This window comes from Hyperolius riggenbachi, chromosome 6, assembly GCF_040937935.1.
Source record: "Hyperolius riggenbachi isolate aHypRig1 chromosome 6, aHypRig1.pri, whole genome shotgun sequence".
Lineage (NCBI taxonomy): Eukaryota > Metazoa > Chordata > Amphibia > Anura > Hyperoliidae > Hyperolius > Hyperolius riggenbachi.
In genome coordinates, this window is record NC_090651.1 from 60,303,551 (window position 1) to 60,322,661 (window position 19,111).

Genomic DNA, 19,111 nt, shown 5'->3' on the forward strand with positions numbered 1-19,111 from the left:
GTCCCTATGGGAAGGGGAAAAAAAGGCGCAGGCAGCTAGTGGACAAAAAGGGCGCAGCCATTCACTCCCATAATAAATAACGTTTAATGGGCGCCGAGCAGGAAAAAAGGCGCCTGGAGCTTTTTAATGTTTTATACTGTATAAACTACTATTTAAACTATACTTTTACTGTGCTTGTGATGATTTACGTTTAGAAAATGCACCCGTGACAAATAAAGTCTATAAAAATACTAAACATATTTATCCTATTTAACTAAAACGTTATTTAAAGTGTTATCCCTTACTGTTTGTAAAACATTATTATTCACAAAATAAAGCAATCAGTACGTAACGTAAATTGCAATATATTTTTTTACAGTCACTATTTGTAAAACATTATTATCCACATAATAAACACTAGGGGTGGTTAGGTTTAGGCACCACCAGGGGTGTCTTATGTTTAGGCACCAGCCGGGGAGGTCTTAGGTTTAGGCACCACCAGGGGGGGTCTTAGGTTTAGGCACCAGCAGGGAGGGTCTTAAGACCCATACACACGTCGGATTTTTGCGAACGACCCGTCGTTTGAACGTTCCGTCGTTCGCACGGTTTTCAGCGATCCGCCGTGATAAGACTGGTTTTCAGCGATCCGCCCGGCGGATCGCTGAAAACCAGTCTTATCACCCGAACAATAGTCTGTACACACGCCGGATTTGACGTGCGAACGACGGAACGTTCAAACGACGGGTCGTTCGCAAAAATCCGACGTGTGTATGGGCCTTTAGGTTTAGGCATCACCAGGGGGGGTCTTAGGTTTAGGCACCACCAGGGGGGTCTAGGGGTTAGGGATAGGTACAGGGAGGGTTCTGTGTGAGAGAGTAGGGTTAGGTATAGTTTTAGTAACATTTTAGTAATACTTACTAATGTTTTACAGCACTTATTACGAACATAGTTATATTTATATCATCGTTATAAACAATATTTTCAGGTTTTATTATAAGAAGAAACCATAAATAAAAGTTAATCACAATAATATACAATTATAACGATTAAACCTATATTATAGTTTTTTTAATAAACGTTATTTTAAGTTTCACGTTTGAAACAGAGAAGATTAACGTTTTCACTATTGCCGATTTACACATTATTTAATGATTTATACAATTGTAAAACATTATTTGTACACTAAATACAAAACAATATTATCGTTTACACCCCGCGCCCTTTTTTCCCCGATGCCCTTTTTGTACGTACGCATCACCTATGCCCCCTACCTTTTTAGCGTTCATGCTGTACCTTCCCCTCCCCCCCCCCATGTAGCTTTTGTTCTATTATGTAGAAAGCAAACTTTTGTTGTTCTATTATGTACACACACATAAGACAGCAGCATACGGCGATTTGCATCTTGTTTTGCCAGGCGCTGTGTCTTGTATTGAGTTTTTTCATGTGCATAACTGCATTTCATTTCACCAAAGTATTTCTCCTGTCAGGTTTGAGGTCAGAAGGGTGGCCCTCTCCATGGTCCTGGGCTGATGGACAACTCTGGACTCCCGGCCTGTTCAGGCCGGCGCGGTCATCATTTCTGGAAGCGCTGGAGGAAGGCTGTGTCTTGGCCTGGCGGAGGAAGGAATGGAGAGAGAGAAGCTGCCGAGAGAAGCACAGATACATCTGTTCAGCTCCGCTAGAAACTCCTAAATCCTGACAACGCAGGAAACTAAATGGAGCCAGCACTTAACCTTTTCAGATAGTAAAGGGAGGGATTATGGGAAGCTCACTATCCATCCCTGGGGGGCTGTACCCATCACAGAGTACAAGCCCCGTATTTAATGCCATCATTTCTGGGACTTTTATACCCGTTTTATGAAAACTCATAAATCTGCTCCGTTCCAAGCAATTCACGTTTTATATTTTATGAATCTCTGGAAACTTTTTACTTTTTGTGTTGGAGAGTTGTTAAGGGACAAACTGGAGCCCTGTTAGTGATACAAACTGCAGGCAAAACACAGAATTTGGTAATAAATATCTCCAGTGAGTTCCTGGTTGTCTTTTTTTATTGCTGTTGTTATCAGACAAACGTGCACAAAGTAAACAATAATGGATTATAGTACCTAAAGTAGGGGTAGGGAACCTATGGCTCGGGAGCCAGATGTGGCCCTTTTGATGGCTACATCTGACTCACAGTTAGGGGTTGATTCCCTAAGTTACACTGCTCAAGCAACGCAGCTTAGTGTGGCAGCGCAAGTAAAATTTTACAACGAAGGCACGCTACTGTTGTAGCATGCACTACTAACTTACTCGCGCTACTTCAAAACTAACGGCCACTCCATTTGTCTCACCCTGGATCCTGACAGGTCCAGTGACTTTGTAGGAGGAGATCCCTGCACTTTGAATAGCCCAATAGGCTGCCTGTCACTTGACAGGCAGCCTGGGCCAAAGTGCAGGGATCTCCTCCTACAAAGTGAATCAACCCCTAAGTCAGATAGCTTATTATACAAGCTGTTAGTCGGTATTTCTCCTGTCTGGTTCTCGGGAAAAATTGCTGATGTTGCTGAAACCCAAGAGAAGCTGCAGACGCGTCTGACACTTCCGCTGCCCGAAAGATCAACTGTATACACATTACCATGGAAACAGGGACATGAGCCCTCTGCTGTGCCTAGCACTGTCCCAGTTTGAAACATATTATATGGCTGTCACAGAATTACATTTTAAAATATGTGGTGTTTATGGCTCTCTCAGCCAAAAAAGGTTCCTGACCCCTGACCTAAAGCAAAAATGACAGAGACTGAATGATGGAGGATGGGGGGGGGGCCTTCAGGGTTACTCATCTGTCCTGATGTCCTCCCTCCCCCCAAGCACCCCCCCTGCTTTGTTACCAACACTCTGTATGGGTGCAGGAGGAGGAGCACATTATAGATGGGGGAGACCTGGGGGCCCAGAAGTTGGCCCTACAGAGCAGCTTCATCGATATTTTTTTTTATAGATTTCAAGGTGAAATCTAGCAAAAATCTATTTACATTGTGTGTACAGTAAATAGATACCGGAATCTGTTTGTCAAATCGGGTGTGTATGGCCACCATTAGATCAATGGACAATCAAATAATTGTTATCAGCTTGTTTCGTTGATTGGAAGTCAGTTTTGACTCCCTCTCGATTCCCGTCGATACGTTTATTTCCAACATGTTCGATTTGCATTTTGATGGATCGTTAGGTCAATTTGGCATATTCTACATGCGAATCGACCTAACGATCCATCGAAATGCAAATCGGACATGTTGGAAATAAACGAATCGACTGCAATCGAGCGGGAAATCGAGTGCGGGAACTCACTGTGTGCATCCAGCATAAGGTTTTGCTCAACCTGAAGAACATAAACTTGGCCTATATGTATTAAATATTGGTCTTCAATTCACTTTTGCTCGTAAGTTTTCTCTTTGATTATATTTTCACAAATTATCAATGAAATGCCTTTTAACCACTTGAGGACCTAGGGCTTTAACCCCCTTAAGGACCGACCACTTTTTTTCCATTCAGACCACTGCAGCTTTCACGGTTTATTGCTCGCTCATACAACCTACCACCTAAATGAATTTTGGCTCCTTTTCTTGTCACTAATAAAGCTTTCTTTTGGTGCTATTTGATGGCTGCTGCGACTTTTACTTTTTATTATATTCATCAAAAAAGACATGAATTTTGGCAAAAAAATGATTTTTTTAACTTTCTGTGCTGACATTTTTCAAATAAAGTAAAATTTCTGTATACATGCAGCGCGAAAAATGTGGACAAACATGTTTTTGATTAAAAAAAACCCATTCAGTGTATATTTATTGGTTTGGGTAAAAGTTATAGCGTTTACAAACTATGGTGCAAAAAGTGAATTTTCCCATTTTCAAGCATCTATGACTTTTCTGACCCCCTGTCATGTTTCATGAGGGGCTAGAATTCCAGGATAGTATAAATACCCCCCAAATGACCCCATTTTGGAAAGAAGACATCCCAAAGTATTCACTGAGAGGCATAGTGAGTTCATAGAAGATATTATTTTTTGTCACAAGTAAGCGGAAAATGACACTTTGTGACAAAAAAAAAGTTTCCATTTCTTCTAACTTGCGACAAAAAAAAAATAAAATCTGCCACGGACTCACCATGCCCCTCTCTAAATACCTTGAAGTGTCTACTTTCCAAAATGGGGTCATTTGTGGGGTGTGTTTACTGTCCTGGCATTTTGGGGGGTGCCTAATTGTAAGCACCCCTGTAAAGCCTAAAGGTGCTCATTGGACTTTGGACCCCTTAGCGCAGTTAGGCTGCAAAAAAGTGCCACACATGTGGTATTGCCGTACTCAGGAGAAGTAGTACAATGTGTTTTGAGGTGTATTTTTACACATACCCATGCTGGGTGGGAGAAATATCTCTGTAAATGACAATCTTTTGATTTTTTTTACACACAATTGTCCATTTACAGAGAGATTTCTCCCACCCAGCATGGGTATGTGTAAAAATACACCCCAAAACACATTGTACTACTTCTCCCGAGTACGGCGATACCACATGTGTGGCACTTTTTTGCACCCTAACTGTGCTAAGGGGCCCAAAGTCCAATGAGTACCTTTAGGATTTCACAGGTAATTTTGTGGAATTTGATTTCCAGACTACTCCTCACGGTTTAGGGCCCCTAAAATGCCAGGTCAGTATAGGAACCCTGCAAATGACCCCATTTTAGAAAGAAGACACCCCAAGGTATTCCGTTAGGAGTATGGTGAGTTCATAGAAGATTTTATTTTTTGTCACAAGTTAGCGGAAATTGATTTGGTATTGTTTTTTTTCACAAAGTGTCACATTCCGCTAACTTGTGACAAAAAATAAAATCGTCTATGAACTCACCATAGTCCTAACAGAATACCTTGGGGTGTCTTCTTTCTAAAATGGGGTCATTTGTGGGGTTCCTATACTGCCCTGGCATTTTAGGGGCCCTAAACCATGAGGAGTAGTCTGGAAATCAAATGCCGCAAAATGACCTGTGAAATCCTAAAGGTACTCATTGGACTTTGGGCCCCTTAGCACAGTTAGGGTGCAAAAAAGTGCCACACATGTGGTATCGCCGTACTCAGGAGAAGTAGTATAATGTGTTTTGGGGTGTATTTTTACACATACCCATGCTGGGTGGGAGAAATATCTCTGTAAATGACAATGTTTTGATTTTTTTTACACACAATTGTCCATTTACAGAGATATTTCTCCCACCCAGCATGGGTATGTGTAAAAATACACCCCAAAACACATTGTACTACTTCTCCCGAGTATAGCGATACCACATGTGTGGCACTTTTTTGCACCCTAACTGCGCTAAGGGGCCCAAAGTCCAATGAGTACCTTTAGGATTTCACAGGTCATTTTTGTTTCAAGACTACTCCTCACGGTTTAGGGCCCCTAAAATGCCAGGGCAGTATAGGAACCCCACTAATGACCCCATTTTAGAAATAAGACACCCCAAGGTATTCCGTTAGGAGTATGGTGAGTTCATAGAAGATTTTATTTTTGTCACAAGTTAGCGGAAATTGATTTTAATTGGGTTTTTTTCACAAAGTGTCATTTTCCGCTAACTTGTGACAAAAAATAAAATCTTCTATGAAATCACCATACTCCTAACGGAATACCTTTGGGTGTCTTCTTTCTAGAATGGGGTCATTTGTGGGGGTCCTATACTGCCCTGGCATTTTAGGGGCCCTAAACCGTGAGGAGTAGTCTTGAAACCAACAATGTCGCAAAATGACCTGTGAAATCCTAAAGGTACTCATTGGACTTTGGGCCCCTTAGCGCACTTAGGGTGTAAAAAAAGTGCCACACATGTGGTACCGCCGTACTCAGGAGAAGTAGTATAATGTGTTTTGTGGTGTATTTTTACACATACCCATGCTGGGTGGGAGAAATATCTCTGTAAATGACAATCTTTTGATTTTTTTTACACACAATTGTGCATTTACAGAGAGATTTCTCCCACCCAGCATGGGTATGTGTAAAAATACACCCTAAAACACATTATACTACTTGTCCTGAGTACGGCGATACCACGTGTGACACTTTTTTGCAGCCTAGGTGCGCTAAGGGGCCCAACGTCCTATTCACAGGTCATTTCGAGGCATTTGTTTTGTAGACTACTCCTCACGGTTTAGGGCCCCTAAAATGCCAGGGCAGTATAGGAACCCCACAAGTAACCCCATTTTAGAAAGAAGACACCCCAAGGTATTCCGTTAGGAGTATGGTGAGTTCATAGAAGATTTTATTTTTTGTCACAAGTTAGTGAAAAATGACACTTTGTGAAAAAAAAAACAATAAAAATCAATTTCCGCTAACTTTTGACAAAAAATAAAATCTTCTATGAACTCGTCATACACCTAACCGAATACCTTGGGGTGTCTTTTTTTCTAAAATGGGGTCACTTGTGGGGTTCCTATACCGCCCTGGCATTTTACGGGCCCAAAACCGTGAGTAGTCTGGAAACCAAATGTCTCAAAATGACTGTTCAGGGGTATAAGCATCTGAAAATTTTGATGACAGGTGGTCTATGAGGGGGCGAATTTTGTGGAACCGGTCATAAGCAGGGTGGCCTTTTAGATGACAGGTTGTATTGGGCCTGATCTGATGGATAGGAGTGCTAGGGGGTGACAGGAGGTGATTGATGGGTGTCTCAGGGGGTGGTATGAGGGGAAAATAGATGCAATGAATGCACTAGGGAGGTGATCGGAAGGGGGTCTGAGGGGGATCTGAGGGTTTGGCCGAGTGATCAGGAGCCCACACGGAGCAAATTAGGGCCTGATCTGATGGGTAGGTGTGCTAGGGGGTGACAGGAGGTGATTGATGGGTATCTCAAGGTGTGATTAGAGGGGGGAATAGATGCAAGCAATGCACTGGCGAGGTGATCAGGGCTGGGGTCTGAGGGCATTCTGAGGGTATGGGCGGGTGATTGAGTGCCCTAGGGGCAGATATGGGTCTAATCTGATGGGTAGCAGTGACAGGGGGTGATTGATGGGTAATTAGTGGGTGTTTAGGGTAGATAACAGATGTAAACACTGCACTTGGGAGGTGATCTGATGTCGGATCTGCGGGCGATCTATTGGTGTGGGTGGGTGATCAGATTGCCCACAAGGGGCAGGTTAGGGGCTGATTGATGGGTGGCAGTGACAGGGCGTGATTGATGGGTAATTGACAGGTGATTGACAGGTGATCAGTAGGTTATTACAGGGAAGGACAGATGTAAATAATGCCCTGGCGAATTGATAAGGGGGGGTCTGAGGGCAATCTGAGCGTGTAGGCGGGTGATTGGGTGCCCGCAAGGTGCAGATTAGGGTCTGATCTGATGGGTAACAGTGACAGGTGGTGATAGGGGGTGATTGATGGGTAATTAGTGGGTGTTTAGAGGAGAGAATAGATGTAAACACTGCGCTTGGGTGGTGATCTGATGTCGGATCTGCGGGCGATCTATTGGTGTGGGTGGGTGATCAGATTGCCCGCAAGGGGCAGGTTAGGGGCTGATTGATGGGTGGCAGTGACAGGGGGTGATTGATGGGTGGCAGTGACAGGGGGTGATTGATGGGTGATTGACAGGTGATTGACAGGTGATCAGTGGGTTATTACAGGGAAGGACAGATGTAAATAATGCCCTGGCGAATTGATAAGGGGGGGTCTGAGGGCAATCTGAGCGTGTAGGCGGGTGATTGGGTGCCCGCAAGGGGCAGATTAGGGTCTGATCTGATGGGTAACAATGACAGGTGGTGATAGGGGGTGATTGATGGGTGATTGATGGGTAATTAGTGGGTGTTTAGAGGAGAGAATAGATGTAAACACTGCGCTTGGGTGGTGATCTGATGTCGGATCTGCGGGCAATCTATTGGTGTGGGTGGGTGATCAGATTGCCCGCAAGGGGCAGGTTAGGGGCTGATTGATGGGTGGCAGTGACAGGGGGTGATTGATGGGTGGCAGTGACAGGGGGTGATTGATGGGTGATTGACAGGTGATCAGTGGGTTATTACAGGGAAGGACAGATGTAAATAATGCCCTGGCGAATTGATAAGGGGGGGTCTGAGGGCAATCTGAGCGTGTAGGCGGGTAATTGGGTGCCCGCAAGGGGCAGATTAGGGTCTGATCTGATGGGTAACAGTGAAAGGTGGTGATAGGGGGTGAATGATGGGTGATTGATGGGTAATTAGTGGGTGTTTAGAGGAGAGAATAGATGTAAACACTGCGCTTGGGTGGTGATCTGATGTCGGATCTGCGGGCGATCTATTGGTGTGGGTGGGTGATCAGATTGCCCGCAAGGGGCAGGTTAGGGGCTGATTGATGGGTGGCAGTGACAGGGGGTGATTAATGGGTGATTGACAGGTGATCAGGGGGGATAGATGCATACAGTACATGGGGGGGGGGGTCTGGGGAGAATCTGAGGGGTGGGGGGGGGGTGATCAGGAGGGAGCAGGGGGGGCAGGGGGGGGGATAAAAAAAATAGCGTTGACAGATAGTGACAGGGAGTGATTGATGGGTGATTAGGGGGGTGATTGGGTGTAAACATGGGTCTGGGGGTGGGCAGGGGGGGGGTCTGAGGGGTGCTGTTGGCGATCAGGGGGGGGGAAATCAGTGTGCTTGGTGCAGACTAGGGTGGCTGCAGCCTGCCGTGGTGGTCCCTCGGACACTGGGACCACCAGGGCAGGAGGCAGCCTGTATAATGCACTTTGTAAACATTACAAAGTGTATTATACACTTTGTATGCGGCGATCGTCGGTTTAACATCCCGCCGGCGCTTCCGTATAGCCGGCGGGATGTTGCGGCGGGTGAGCGGCGTCAGGAGCCGGCGGAGGATCGCGTCACGGATGACGCGATCGCTCCGCCCATGCCCTTACAAGGACTGCCGCCTCTGTGGGTGAGCTGGTCCTTGCAGGGTACACTTCCCGGCCGCCGCTGTGCGTTAGGCGGTCGGGAAGTGGTTAAGCCTCCAGCAAGCAACAAAGTATTTTTTCACCAATTTTTTGGTACTTTTTCACACTAGCGTCGTGAGGGGGGGGGGGGGCGGGGAGTGCGACCCGCACCAGGTGGGGTGACCCCGGCCGCCCTTAGCGCTGAGGGAGGGGGCCGCTGTAATGGAGGGGGGAGTCAGCCATGGTGAGGGCAGCCTGACCTCTCCCCGGGCCGCCCTCCGTGCTCCCCCCTCCGAGAGGAGGAGACCAGCGGCAAGTGATCGGTGATTGGAACCAGGGAGATGAGTTACTGACTATTTACAGCGCACCCCTGCGCTAACTCTGCAGTCGGAGGGGGAGCACGGAGGGCGGCCCGGGGAGAGGAAGGGAGGGAGAGGTCGGGCTGCCCTCACCACGGCTGACTCCCCCCCCCCTCCATTATACCTACCTACCTAACCTATACTGGGGGGCAGCTACAAATCTAACCTATACTGGGGGGCAGCTACCTATCTAACCTATACTGGGGGGCAGCTACCTATCTAACCTATACTGGGGGGCAGCTACCTATCTAACCTATACTGGAGGCACCTACCTATCTAACCTATACTGGGGGGCAGCTACGTATCTAACCTATACTGGGGGGCAGCTACCTATCTAACCTATACTGGAGCCACCTACCTATCTAATCTATACTGGGGGGCAGCTACCTATGTAATCTATACTGGGGGCACCTACCTATCTAACCTATACTGGGGGCACCTACTTATCTAACTTGTATTGAGGGCACCTACCTTGCTAGCTAGCCTATACTGGTAGCAACTATACTGGCTACCTATATTGGAGGCACCTACCTAACTAACCTATACTGGGGGCACCTACCTATCTAACCTATGCTGGGGGGCAACTATTCTGGCTACCTATATTAGCCCACTGCCTTACTGTTACACAGTTACATTACAGTTAGCTCCACCCATGTGATGTCACGGCCACACCCATTTTTTGCCACGGCGCGCTTCGCTTTTTTTTGGGGGGGGGGGGGGGGGGTGTCGGTAAATTATCTGCACCGGGTGTCAAATACCCTAGCTACGCCACTGCTTTTTCAGTCACAGAGTGCTGAAAAAATATTTTAAACACAAGATGAAACATCATCTCCTAAGAGAAACCACTTGTGAGGGGCTCCTTAACAGAACAACCTCAAAAAAACTACATCTTCCCCCACATCCCAACGTCTAAATCCCCCTAATGTTGAAAAAAAAGTCCATGTCCTAGTTACCTCTGCTTTAAAGGACACCTGCACTGAGAGGGCTGTGTAGGCTGCCATACAGTGGGATGAGAAACTTTGAGCAACCATTGTTAATCGTCATGATTTTCCTGTATACTGTAAATCGTTGGTTGTTGTTATAAAAAATGTCAGTTAAATACATCATATAGGAGACACACACAGTGATATTTGAGAAGTGAAGTGAAGTTTATTGGATTTACAGAAAGTGCACAATAATTGTTTAAACAAAATTAGGCAGGTGCATAAATTTGGGCACCACAAAAAAGAAATTAATGTTTAGTAGATCCTCCTTTTGCGGAAATTACAGCCTCTAAACGATTCCTGTAGGTTCTAATGAGAGTCTGGATTCTAGTTGAAGGTATTTTGGACCATTCCTCTTTCCAAAACATCTCTAGTTCATTCAGGTTTGTTGGCTTCCGAGCATGGAAAGGTCTCTTTAACTCATACCACAGATTTTCAATTATATTCAGGTCTGGGGAATAAGATGGGCATTACAGGCAGTACAGAATGTTGTACTTGTTCTTGTTCCTCTGCATGAATGGCTTAGTGGATTTTGAGCAGTGTTTAGGGTCGTTGTCTAGTTGAAAGATCCAGCCCCGACGCAGCTTCAGCTTTGTCACTGATTCCTGGACATTGTTCTCCAGAATCTGCTGATACTGAGTGGAATCCATGCATCCTCAATTTTGACAAGCTTCCCAGTCCCTGCACTGGCCACACAGCCCCACAACATGATGGAAATACCACCATATTTTACTGTAGGTAGCAGGTGTTTTTTTTTTTTTGGAATGCTGTGTTCTTTTTCCTCCATGCATAACGCCCCTTGTTATGCCCAAATAACTCAATTTTAGTTTCATCAGTCCACAGCACCTTATTCCAAAATGAAGCTGGTTTGTCCAAATGTGCTTTAACATACCTCAAGCTGCTCTGTTTGTGCTGTGGCGAAGAAAAGGCTACCTCTGCATCACTTTCGCATACAGCATCTCCTTGTGTAAAGTGCGCCGAATAGTTGAACGATGCACAGTGACTCCATCTGCAGCAAGATGATGTTGTAGGTCTTTGGTGCTGGTCTGTGGGTTGACTCTGACTGTTCTCACCATTCGTCACTTCTGTTAATCCGAGATTTTTCTTAGTCTGCCACTTCGACCCTTAAAACAGATCCGAGATGAAAAACTAACTATAACAAGTAACTTGTCTATATATCTTATCTAAAGCTTAGATCATTTACACAGCAAATCTAGCTGCAAACAACTTTAATAGAATATTGATTATTTCTACCTGTGATACAATGACGGCAGCCATGTTGTTTGTAAACATTACACAGAAGCAGGCTTATCTGCATCTTGAGCACTCAGCCTGTGAAAAAAACCTTATCCCCCCCCTCCTCCTCCCTCCTCCCCTATGCCTCTGAAATCAATGGCTAGTAACACCTCCCCCTCCTCCTGCCCAGACTGAGCTCCCATAAGCCCTTGCTACTGCCAAGGCTCTCTGAAAACCTGTGGGCGTGGCTTGTTTAGTTTATAGGGAATTAAAGTATTTAAACAAAAAAGTATTTGGCTTGAGGAATGCCCTGTAAACAATAGGAAAGGAACACAATTATGCAATGAGTAAAAGTTCACCTCGGATCCACTTTAACTTGAACTGAGCCTGTGATCTTCCATGTCCTCAATATGTTCCTAACTGTGGAAACAGACAGCTGAAATCTCTGAGACAGCTTTCTGTATCCTTCCCCTAAATCATGATGGTGAACAAATTTTGACTTCAGGTCATTTGAGAGTTGTTTTGAGACCCCCATGTTGCTACTCTTCAGAGAAAATTAAAAGAGAAGGGAAACTTACAATTACAACCCCCTTAAATACTCTTTCTCACAATTGGATTCACCAGTGTAGGTCAGGGGTCACTGAGCTTACCAAGCCAATTTGAGTTCCAATAATTAGTTCTAAAGGTTTTGGAATCAATAAAATGACAAATTTATGCACCTGCCTAAACAGTTATTGTAAATCCAATAAACTTAATTTCACTTCTCACATATCACTGTGTGTGTCTCCTATATGATATATTTAACTGACATTTTTTATTGTAACAATCAAGACTATTAACAAGGTTGCCCAAACTTTTGCTTCCCACTGTATTCCCTTTTAAACCATTCCAGTTGCCTGGCAGTCCTGCTGATCTACTGTATTTGGCTGCAGTAGTATCTGGATCACACTCCTGAAACAACCATGCAGCTTGCATGTCTGACTAGAGTAAGACCTCATTCACACCTAAGCGGGAATCGCACGATTCCCTCTAACCGCAAACCCCTAGCGTTTTTAAAAACGCTAGTCCTATTCTAGTCTATGGCAGTGTTCTCAATGCCACGATCGTGGGCGTTTTGCGATTATCGCTAATCGCAAACGCGTTATCTGCAGCGGTTTGCTGACGATTCAGGAGTGATTGCAATTAGCATGTATAGAACCGCTAAACGCCAGCAAAACGCTAGTGGTAATCGCTAGCGTTTTGCTATTCCTAGTGTGACTTCCGTTAGACTTCAGTTAGAAACACCTGATCGGCTGCATGCTTGTTCAGGGTCTATGGTTGAAAGTATCAGATGCAGAGGATCAGCGGGGCTGCCAGGCAACTGGTATTCTTAAAAGCAGAGGCGTAACAATAGACCCTGCAAGGGATGCCTCCGCAGGGGGGCCCAGAAGCCACAGGGAGCCCATGGGGGGAAAAGTTTGAGAGACTGACAGCTAAGGGCACCGAGAGAAAAAAACTTATTCTGCTCTCGCACCATTGTTATGTTGACAGCATGTGTCCACCACACAGATAAGGACTCATACACACTCTGGAATTTGTACACTGTCCCTGCTCCCTAGGGTTCGTGAAACACATCTATCTCTCACTGCTGCAAAGATCTGATCACTGCATGTACAACCTAACAAAGAACGGAGTCACATGTTGAATAAAAGTTGTAGACTTTCCCCTTTTCACTCTGAAAGGATTCCTAGATTCTTATCACACAGGCTAATGACCTTATGGCCTCTAATTACTTTTACAACACAGCAGAGTGGAGATTGATGTCTTACTGTTGCTGCTTCATTGAGAGCTTGTTGTCCCAAGATCCTGTAATATGAGTATCAATCAGTGACATTCTGAATGTTTTGCCAAAGTTTCAGTGAATATTATATGTTATGTTCAGCATGTCATTGTTGTTCCTCCATATAGCATGTGCTCTCATGTAGTAAAATAATACGGCTGTTTGTGTATGTGTATGTATGTACTGGGAGCAGAGCTGCAACCAGGGACTTGTCAGCTGCAAGGGGCTGGTGGAAGCCCCGGGTAAGTAGATCTGGGGGTAGCATAGATTGCCTAACATTTCCTATAAGTCTAAGTGTTTTTATCTGCATGGGGAAAACACATTGGTCCTCAGTTTTCCTGTGCAGAAAGCGAGGGGGGTGGGGGGCCCCATCCAAAGTTTTGCAGGGGGCCCAGTGATGTCTAGTTACGCCCCTGCTTAAAAGGAAGTAAATATGGCTTCCGTATCACTAAGTTCAGGTGTCCCCCTCCCCATTTCATCACGTCCCTTGTCCTAGCAATCGCTGTTCTTCTTCCTAAAAAAACCCTTCTTCTTCCTAAAAATCTACTTAGCCTCCATATCCTAGCATTCTCCACACCCAGCACTGAGCTCTAACCAATCACAGACATACTAATCATTCACCTGATCACCTCCTCCTGTGTCTGGTGTCTTCTCTCCATGCTACCGATGCTCCTTCCTGTGTCTGCTTTCCCTGTGTCATGTGACAAATACTAGAAGCCAAACACTAGAGGTTCTGCGTGTACGCCTCTAGTGTTTGGCCTCTGGTGTTTGGCATGACACAGGCGAGTCAGCGACCCAGTAGCAAAGACCCAGGGAAGATCGCTGGAGCAAGGAGAGAAGACATCGGATAGAGGTGGAGACACACTGGTGGACAGGTGAGAGTAAGCTCTGCTGCCAACACTCTCTGTCGCTCGTCCCCATGTTGAACGCCGCTACTGCCGTGCTCCAGACCCACCACTGATCAAGCAATATCTGCCCGCGATCAACCAATTCAATCAATTTCAGCAGAAAATCGATCAGGTATCGTTTGCGGCATAGATTTCTCACAGATTTTATTACAGTGATCGAATCAGCCAGATATCGATGGTAAAAATCTATAAGTGTATAATCACCCTTATGTACTTATGTACTGGCCTGATAAGGTGCTAAGAATGCAGACAAAATCCCTATCCCCAACCTGAACCCCCAGCCTCATATCGGTAATGTAAGCTGCAGACTGTGGCCCTGCCATTTCCTCCTCTCTACATGACAGGTTCTCTTTGCTTGTTTTCCTGCTCTATTAATTGCCATGACTGCTTGTTGGTAAAATCGCTGGTGACTTATTATTACAAAGCATTCTCTATAAGGATCTATGGAAGGGGCCAGACTGTGGAGCATCGCCGCAGACTCTCTGTAGGGTTTGCTAAGGACAGTTCCCAGCCTGTCATTATGTATTCATTGGGGGACGGTATGCAGATATTGAAAAGTGGTGACAATGCAGATTTACGACGGCTATGTTTTAAAAGGTCACGTTAACCAAGAATACAGAAACCTTTAATCTCATCTCTCTGGCTTAATGTATTCCTGGAGGAGTAGAACCTCGCTGGAGATTGCATTGCTCAAGCAGCCAGTTTAATAGAATTAGGAGGCAAACAATGAGGGGAGGAGGTTCAACTCAATTTAAAGTGGAACTGTACTTTCTAAATTAAAGGGGACCGGAACTCAGAACTTCCGCCCTGCTCTAAAGGATAAGCAACTGCATAATAACTTTTACAGAAAAACATTTTTTGTTACAGCTGATACAAATCCTGCAATAAATCTGCAGTGTGCCTACTTCCTGCTTTCCTTCTGTGTTGTGCAAGAGTTCAGGTCCACTTTAAAGGGACATTTAAGCCAGGAATAAAAAAAAATTAGTTTTACTTGCCTGGAGCTCCTACCAGCCCTCGCAGTCACTCACGGAGCCTCCGGTCCCTCGTTGCCAGCTAGTTTTGTTTTCGCTGACAGGCCCTGACAGGAAGTCAGCAGGCTTTCTGCGCCTGCACAGGCCTAGCAATGCGTATCCTTCTTCATGTTCCCATCCTCACTAGCGCCCTGCACAGGCGAAGGATGCTATTGCAGACGAGAACGCAAAGAAAAATACTCGTGGTCAGGACTGTTGGGCCTGTCAGTGAAAAAGAACAAAACTAGCTGAAGGTGAGGGAGCGGAGGCGAGGTGAGTGACTGCAAGGGCACGGGATGGCTAGAGGGGGCTGGTAGAAACCCCAGGCAAGTAAAAGTGATTTTTAATTCTTGGCTTAAGTGTCCCTTTAAGGGCTTTGCCTCTGACACAGGGGACCAAGGTTTGGATCTAGGCTCTTCCTGTTTAGTAAGCCAGCACCTATTCAGTAAGGAGACCTTGGGCAAGGCTCTCTAACACTGCTACAGCTTATAGAGCATAATCCTAGTGGCTGCAGCTCTGGCACTTTGAGTTGCCATATAAATGTCTGTGTTTTGTCTACTGCACACTGAGTAGAGCAGCACATTACATGCAATAGATTACCATCTACTCAACATGCATAGAGGTTTACGCACATAATTTGCATACACCCGATGTGTGTATTTATTCTATAATGCACATTATACTAGCAGCATGCACATTGTGTACATAACGCAGGTTGCACATTGTGTACATAGCGCAGGTTGCACTATGTGCGCAACACATGCTATGTTACTTGCATAAATACCGGTAAAATGTTACCTGCTATCTGCACATATCGGTGTTTAATAAATCACCCAGTAAATCACATGTTCCTTCCGCTATCCTTTAAGTTAGTTTCATTTACAGCAATCCACGACAGGTTTGCTTTCTGAGAATTGAAGCAAATTTCTGTGGTTCGTTTGCTCATTTCAATCTGCGATTTATCACTGTGTAGAATGATACATCTCACCCTGCCTTACCTATTCCTAAATTATAGCCCAGGAATACATGCTGGAGATGAGATTTATATAACCCTCCAGACGATCGTTGGCCTGCACAAGATTTGCGTTATGCTGGATTATAGCGCAGAATACGCTCCCACTCTGACCTTTCCAAAATTGCCCATCCTGATGGAGTCACTGCTTCCATCTTGTATATCTTCTCTTGTTTTAATAGTGTGTCAGAGCCAGGGGACAGGTAAATTTGGCAAGGTGGCAAGTGTAAAATAGCCGAGAGTTAGAAGCTTTGTAATCAATTCCGGCTGTAATGTGCCGACGACAAGTTCAACTTTCTGAAAAATGACGTCCATATATTTTATGACCAGTCCGTGTCTTGCTACTGATAGCCCCAAACTTGTCTATCTGGTGTGGATATGGAAAAGTTTGAAATGGCAGTCAGAACCATACGGAATCATTTACGTGACTTTAACTATGTGTTTGGCATCCGTAGAAAGATGATCTTTCTGCCATACGTGAAATGATGTGTCCTGAAACTTCACTTAGAAAACTTTCCAAAAAACTCTCCCGAAGGAATTAACAACATGAAGTCAGACTTGTCAGCTTTAGGTAGTGGAGAATTCTCCATAAATAAGATGAAGGTCCTAACTTTTAGAAACAAAAAGGTGATTTGGGAGCTGTGCAAACCAGCTACAAGAAGGTGCCGCCATAGACCACAATGCGATGTAGTGGCTATGCAGCGCCGAGTGGGTGATTTGGGCACATGCTATGGGTAAGGTGATAGTGATCAATTACAGCTTTGTATTCCAGTGATTGAGTAAAGGCTCCCGAGTTTAGCTATTAGTAGCTGAGCTCTGGATATCAGGTTTGTTTGGGTGCCGGCAGTCAGGGAACGGCTCCGGAGTTTGGCTATTAGTAGCCAAGCTCTGGATATCGGGTTTGTTTTGGCAATGACAATCGGGGAGTAGCTCCTGAGTTTGGCTATTAGCAGTCGAACTCTGGATATCGGGTTTGATTAGGTGCCAGCAATCAGCTGATGTCTGGATATCATATCATCTACATAGGGGTAGGTTTATATTAGTAGATGTATGCGAGGGATAGCGTTAGGCATACACTCGCTACTTCCTGATTATCAGTAGAGAGTGTATAAGCGGCAATCCAGACCACGAGACAAGACCAGTGGCAAGTGAGCAGCGATTGGAACGGGAAGGGAGCTGAGTTCTCTGTGTGGCCGCGGCTCCCCCCTCCATCATTGCGCCCCCCCAATAGCATTCAGGGCGGTCGCGCACCCGGCCCGCCCCTAGAAATGGCGCTGGGGGTTCATGTTAGGGGTAGAAGAGGGAGAATGTTAATCTAACTAACCAGTGCCCAAGTTTACAAGCGATGGATCAATACATACTCCTTTCATAATATGAGGACTTTTCAGCACATAATTAGAGAAAATACATTTTTCAAAGAAGTTCGGAGAGTGATTGGCAAATTGACCTCTACAACTAGCTTTTATAGGACTGAATCTGTGTAATATTTTCATGCTGTAATGTGTATAGCTATAGAGCACTATTCTATGGCCTAAAAAAATGCATATTTATAGGGTCTTACATGAAATCTGGTATAAGGCCCTTTCACAGTAGGATGTTGCGTTTGATGCGACATTAAAGTCGCACAACGTGCCCCTAATGCCGCGCATTTAGGTTATGAAATTGGATGTTATTTTGCACTGCGTTATGTGTCTCTTGGTGCGCCGTTTTCATATACTGATGGAACGAAAACATTACTGAGCATGTGCAACACACATAACGCAGCAAATTTATTGCTAAACGCACAGCATGCAACACTTTCTAAATATTGCTACACGTTACACACAACGCAAAGTGTGCACTGTAAATGTCGCACAGACTTTGTATTGCTGTGTGTTAGTCTGCGTTATAATTTTTTATAACGTGCGACTTTAACGTCCCAGTGTGAAAGAGGCCAAAGTCTGTAAGATCCGGGATGAACCCTACGGATGACAGTACCAGGGTCGTTTTCAAGCAAATGCATTCCAGGCCATTGCCTGGAGTGCCATTGGTCCTGGGGGCGCCATGCCCCTGATGCAAACTGACTATTGCACACTACTTGCCATTCCGATTTGTGATTTTTAATCGGTACTGTATGCTGCATTTTTTTCCTGCGTTTTTCTTCTTATTTTGAAAGCATTCAGGGTAAATCGGAATCGGAAATGCAAATCGGAATCGCAAATCGGATTTGCAGTGTGCAGGGGGCCTAAGAGTATAAGAGACAGAGGCTCAGCATGATAGCCAGGAATGTTAAAAACTAAATAAAAATAGTAGCCTCCATATCCCTCTCTTTAATTTTTTCTTATTATCTATTTATTAGGCACCATGTTTGTATGTTACTTCTGTAGACAGAAGATAACAACACCACATAAATCATTATAAACAATTACCGGCATTGGCCAACACTTCGCCTGCAGAGCGCCGTGCCAAGGTCACCTGCTGGTGGAGACAGCGGCAGCCCTCAGAGAACACAAGGGAGATAAGCTTACAACACACCACATACATGGGCACCCTATTATGCTGCTATTAGACATTTATAGATGGTTTACATTCTTTATATTTTCCATTTCAATAGCAAAAGTAAGACAAACTTAAATGTAGGTGCTTCAATGCTTCTCATGTCAGAAAGCAGTACTGTGAGACACCCACTGCTAACATTATGTATGCTAGAGGAGTAATGCAAAGCAGGTAAAATTGGTGCCTGAAGTGTCTGGGAATTTGGTGCTCCACCATAGTTTTCAGCAGAGCCGGGACAAATCCTCCAGCACCCAAGGCTGAGACACCAAAGTGCGCCCCTCCATCCCTCCCACCCCAGCCGTCACACACTGATTGCTATTAGTCTAAAAGGTGCCCCAGGGCCCCCAAATCCCCCCAACACCCCCCAACACCT

The 19,111-nt window shown here is 45.1% G+C and overlaps 2 protein-coding genes across 4 annotated transcripts in view; both read left to right on the top strand.

Moving 5' to 3' along the window:
• Positions 1–2,009, top strand: part of LOC137520871 (FRAS1-related extracellular matrix protein 1-like) — a 288,103-nt gene extending 286,094 nt beyond the window's left edge. For all 3 annotated transcript variants that reach the window (XM_068239387.1, XM_068239388.1, XM_068239386.1), the window contains one exon: positions 1,467–2,009. In XM_068239387.1, coding sequence (XP_068095488.1) covers positions 1,467–1,678 — 212 coding nt within the window. In that variant the 3' untranslated portion in view covers positions 1,679–2,009. The remainder of the gene's footprint in view (positions 1–1,466) is intronic.
• Positions 2,010–16,797: 14,788 nt separating this feature from the next.
• C6H1orf87 (chromosome 6 C1orf87 homolog) overlaps positions 16,798–19,111 on the top strand; it is a 40,699-nt gene continuing 38,385 nt past the window's right edge. The window contains exon 1 of the mRNA XM_068242494.1: positions 16,798–16,830. The gene's annotated coding sequence lies outside the window, so the exon portion shown is untranslated. The remainder of the gene's footprint in view (positions 16,831–19,111) is intronic.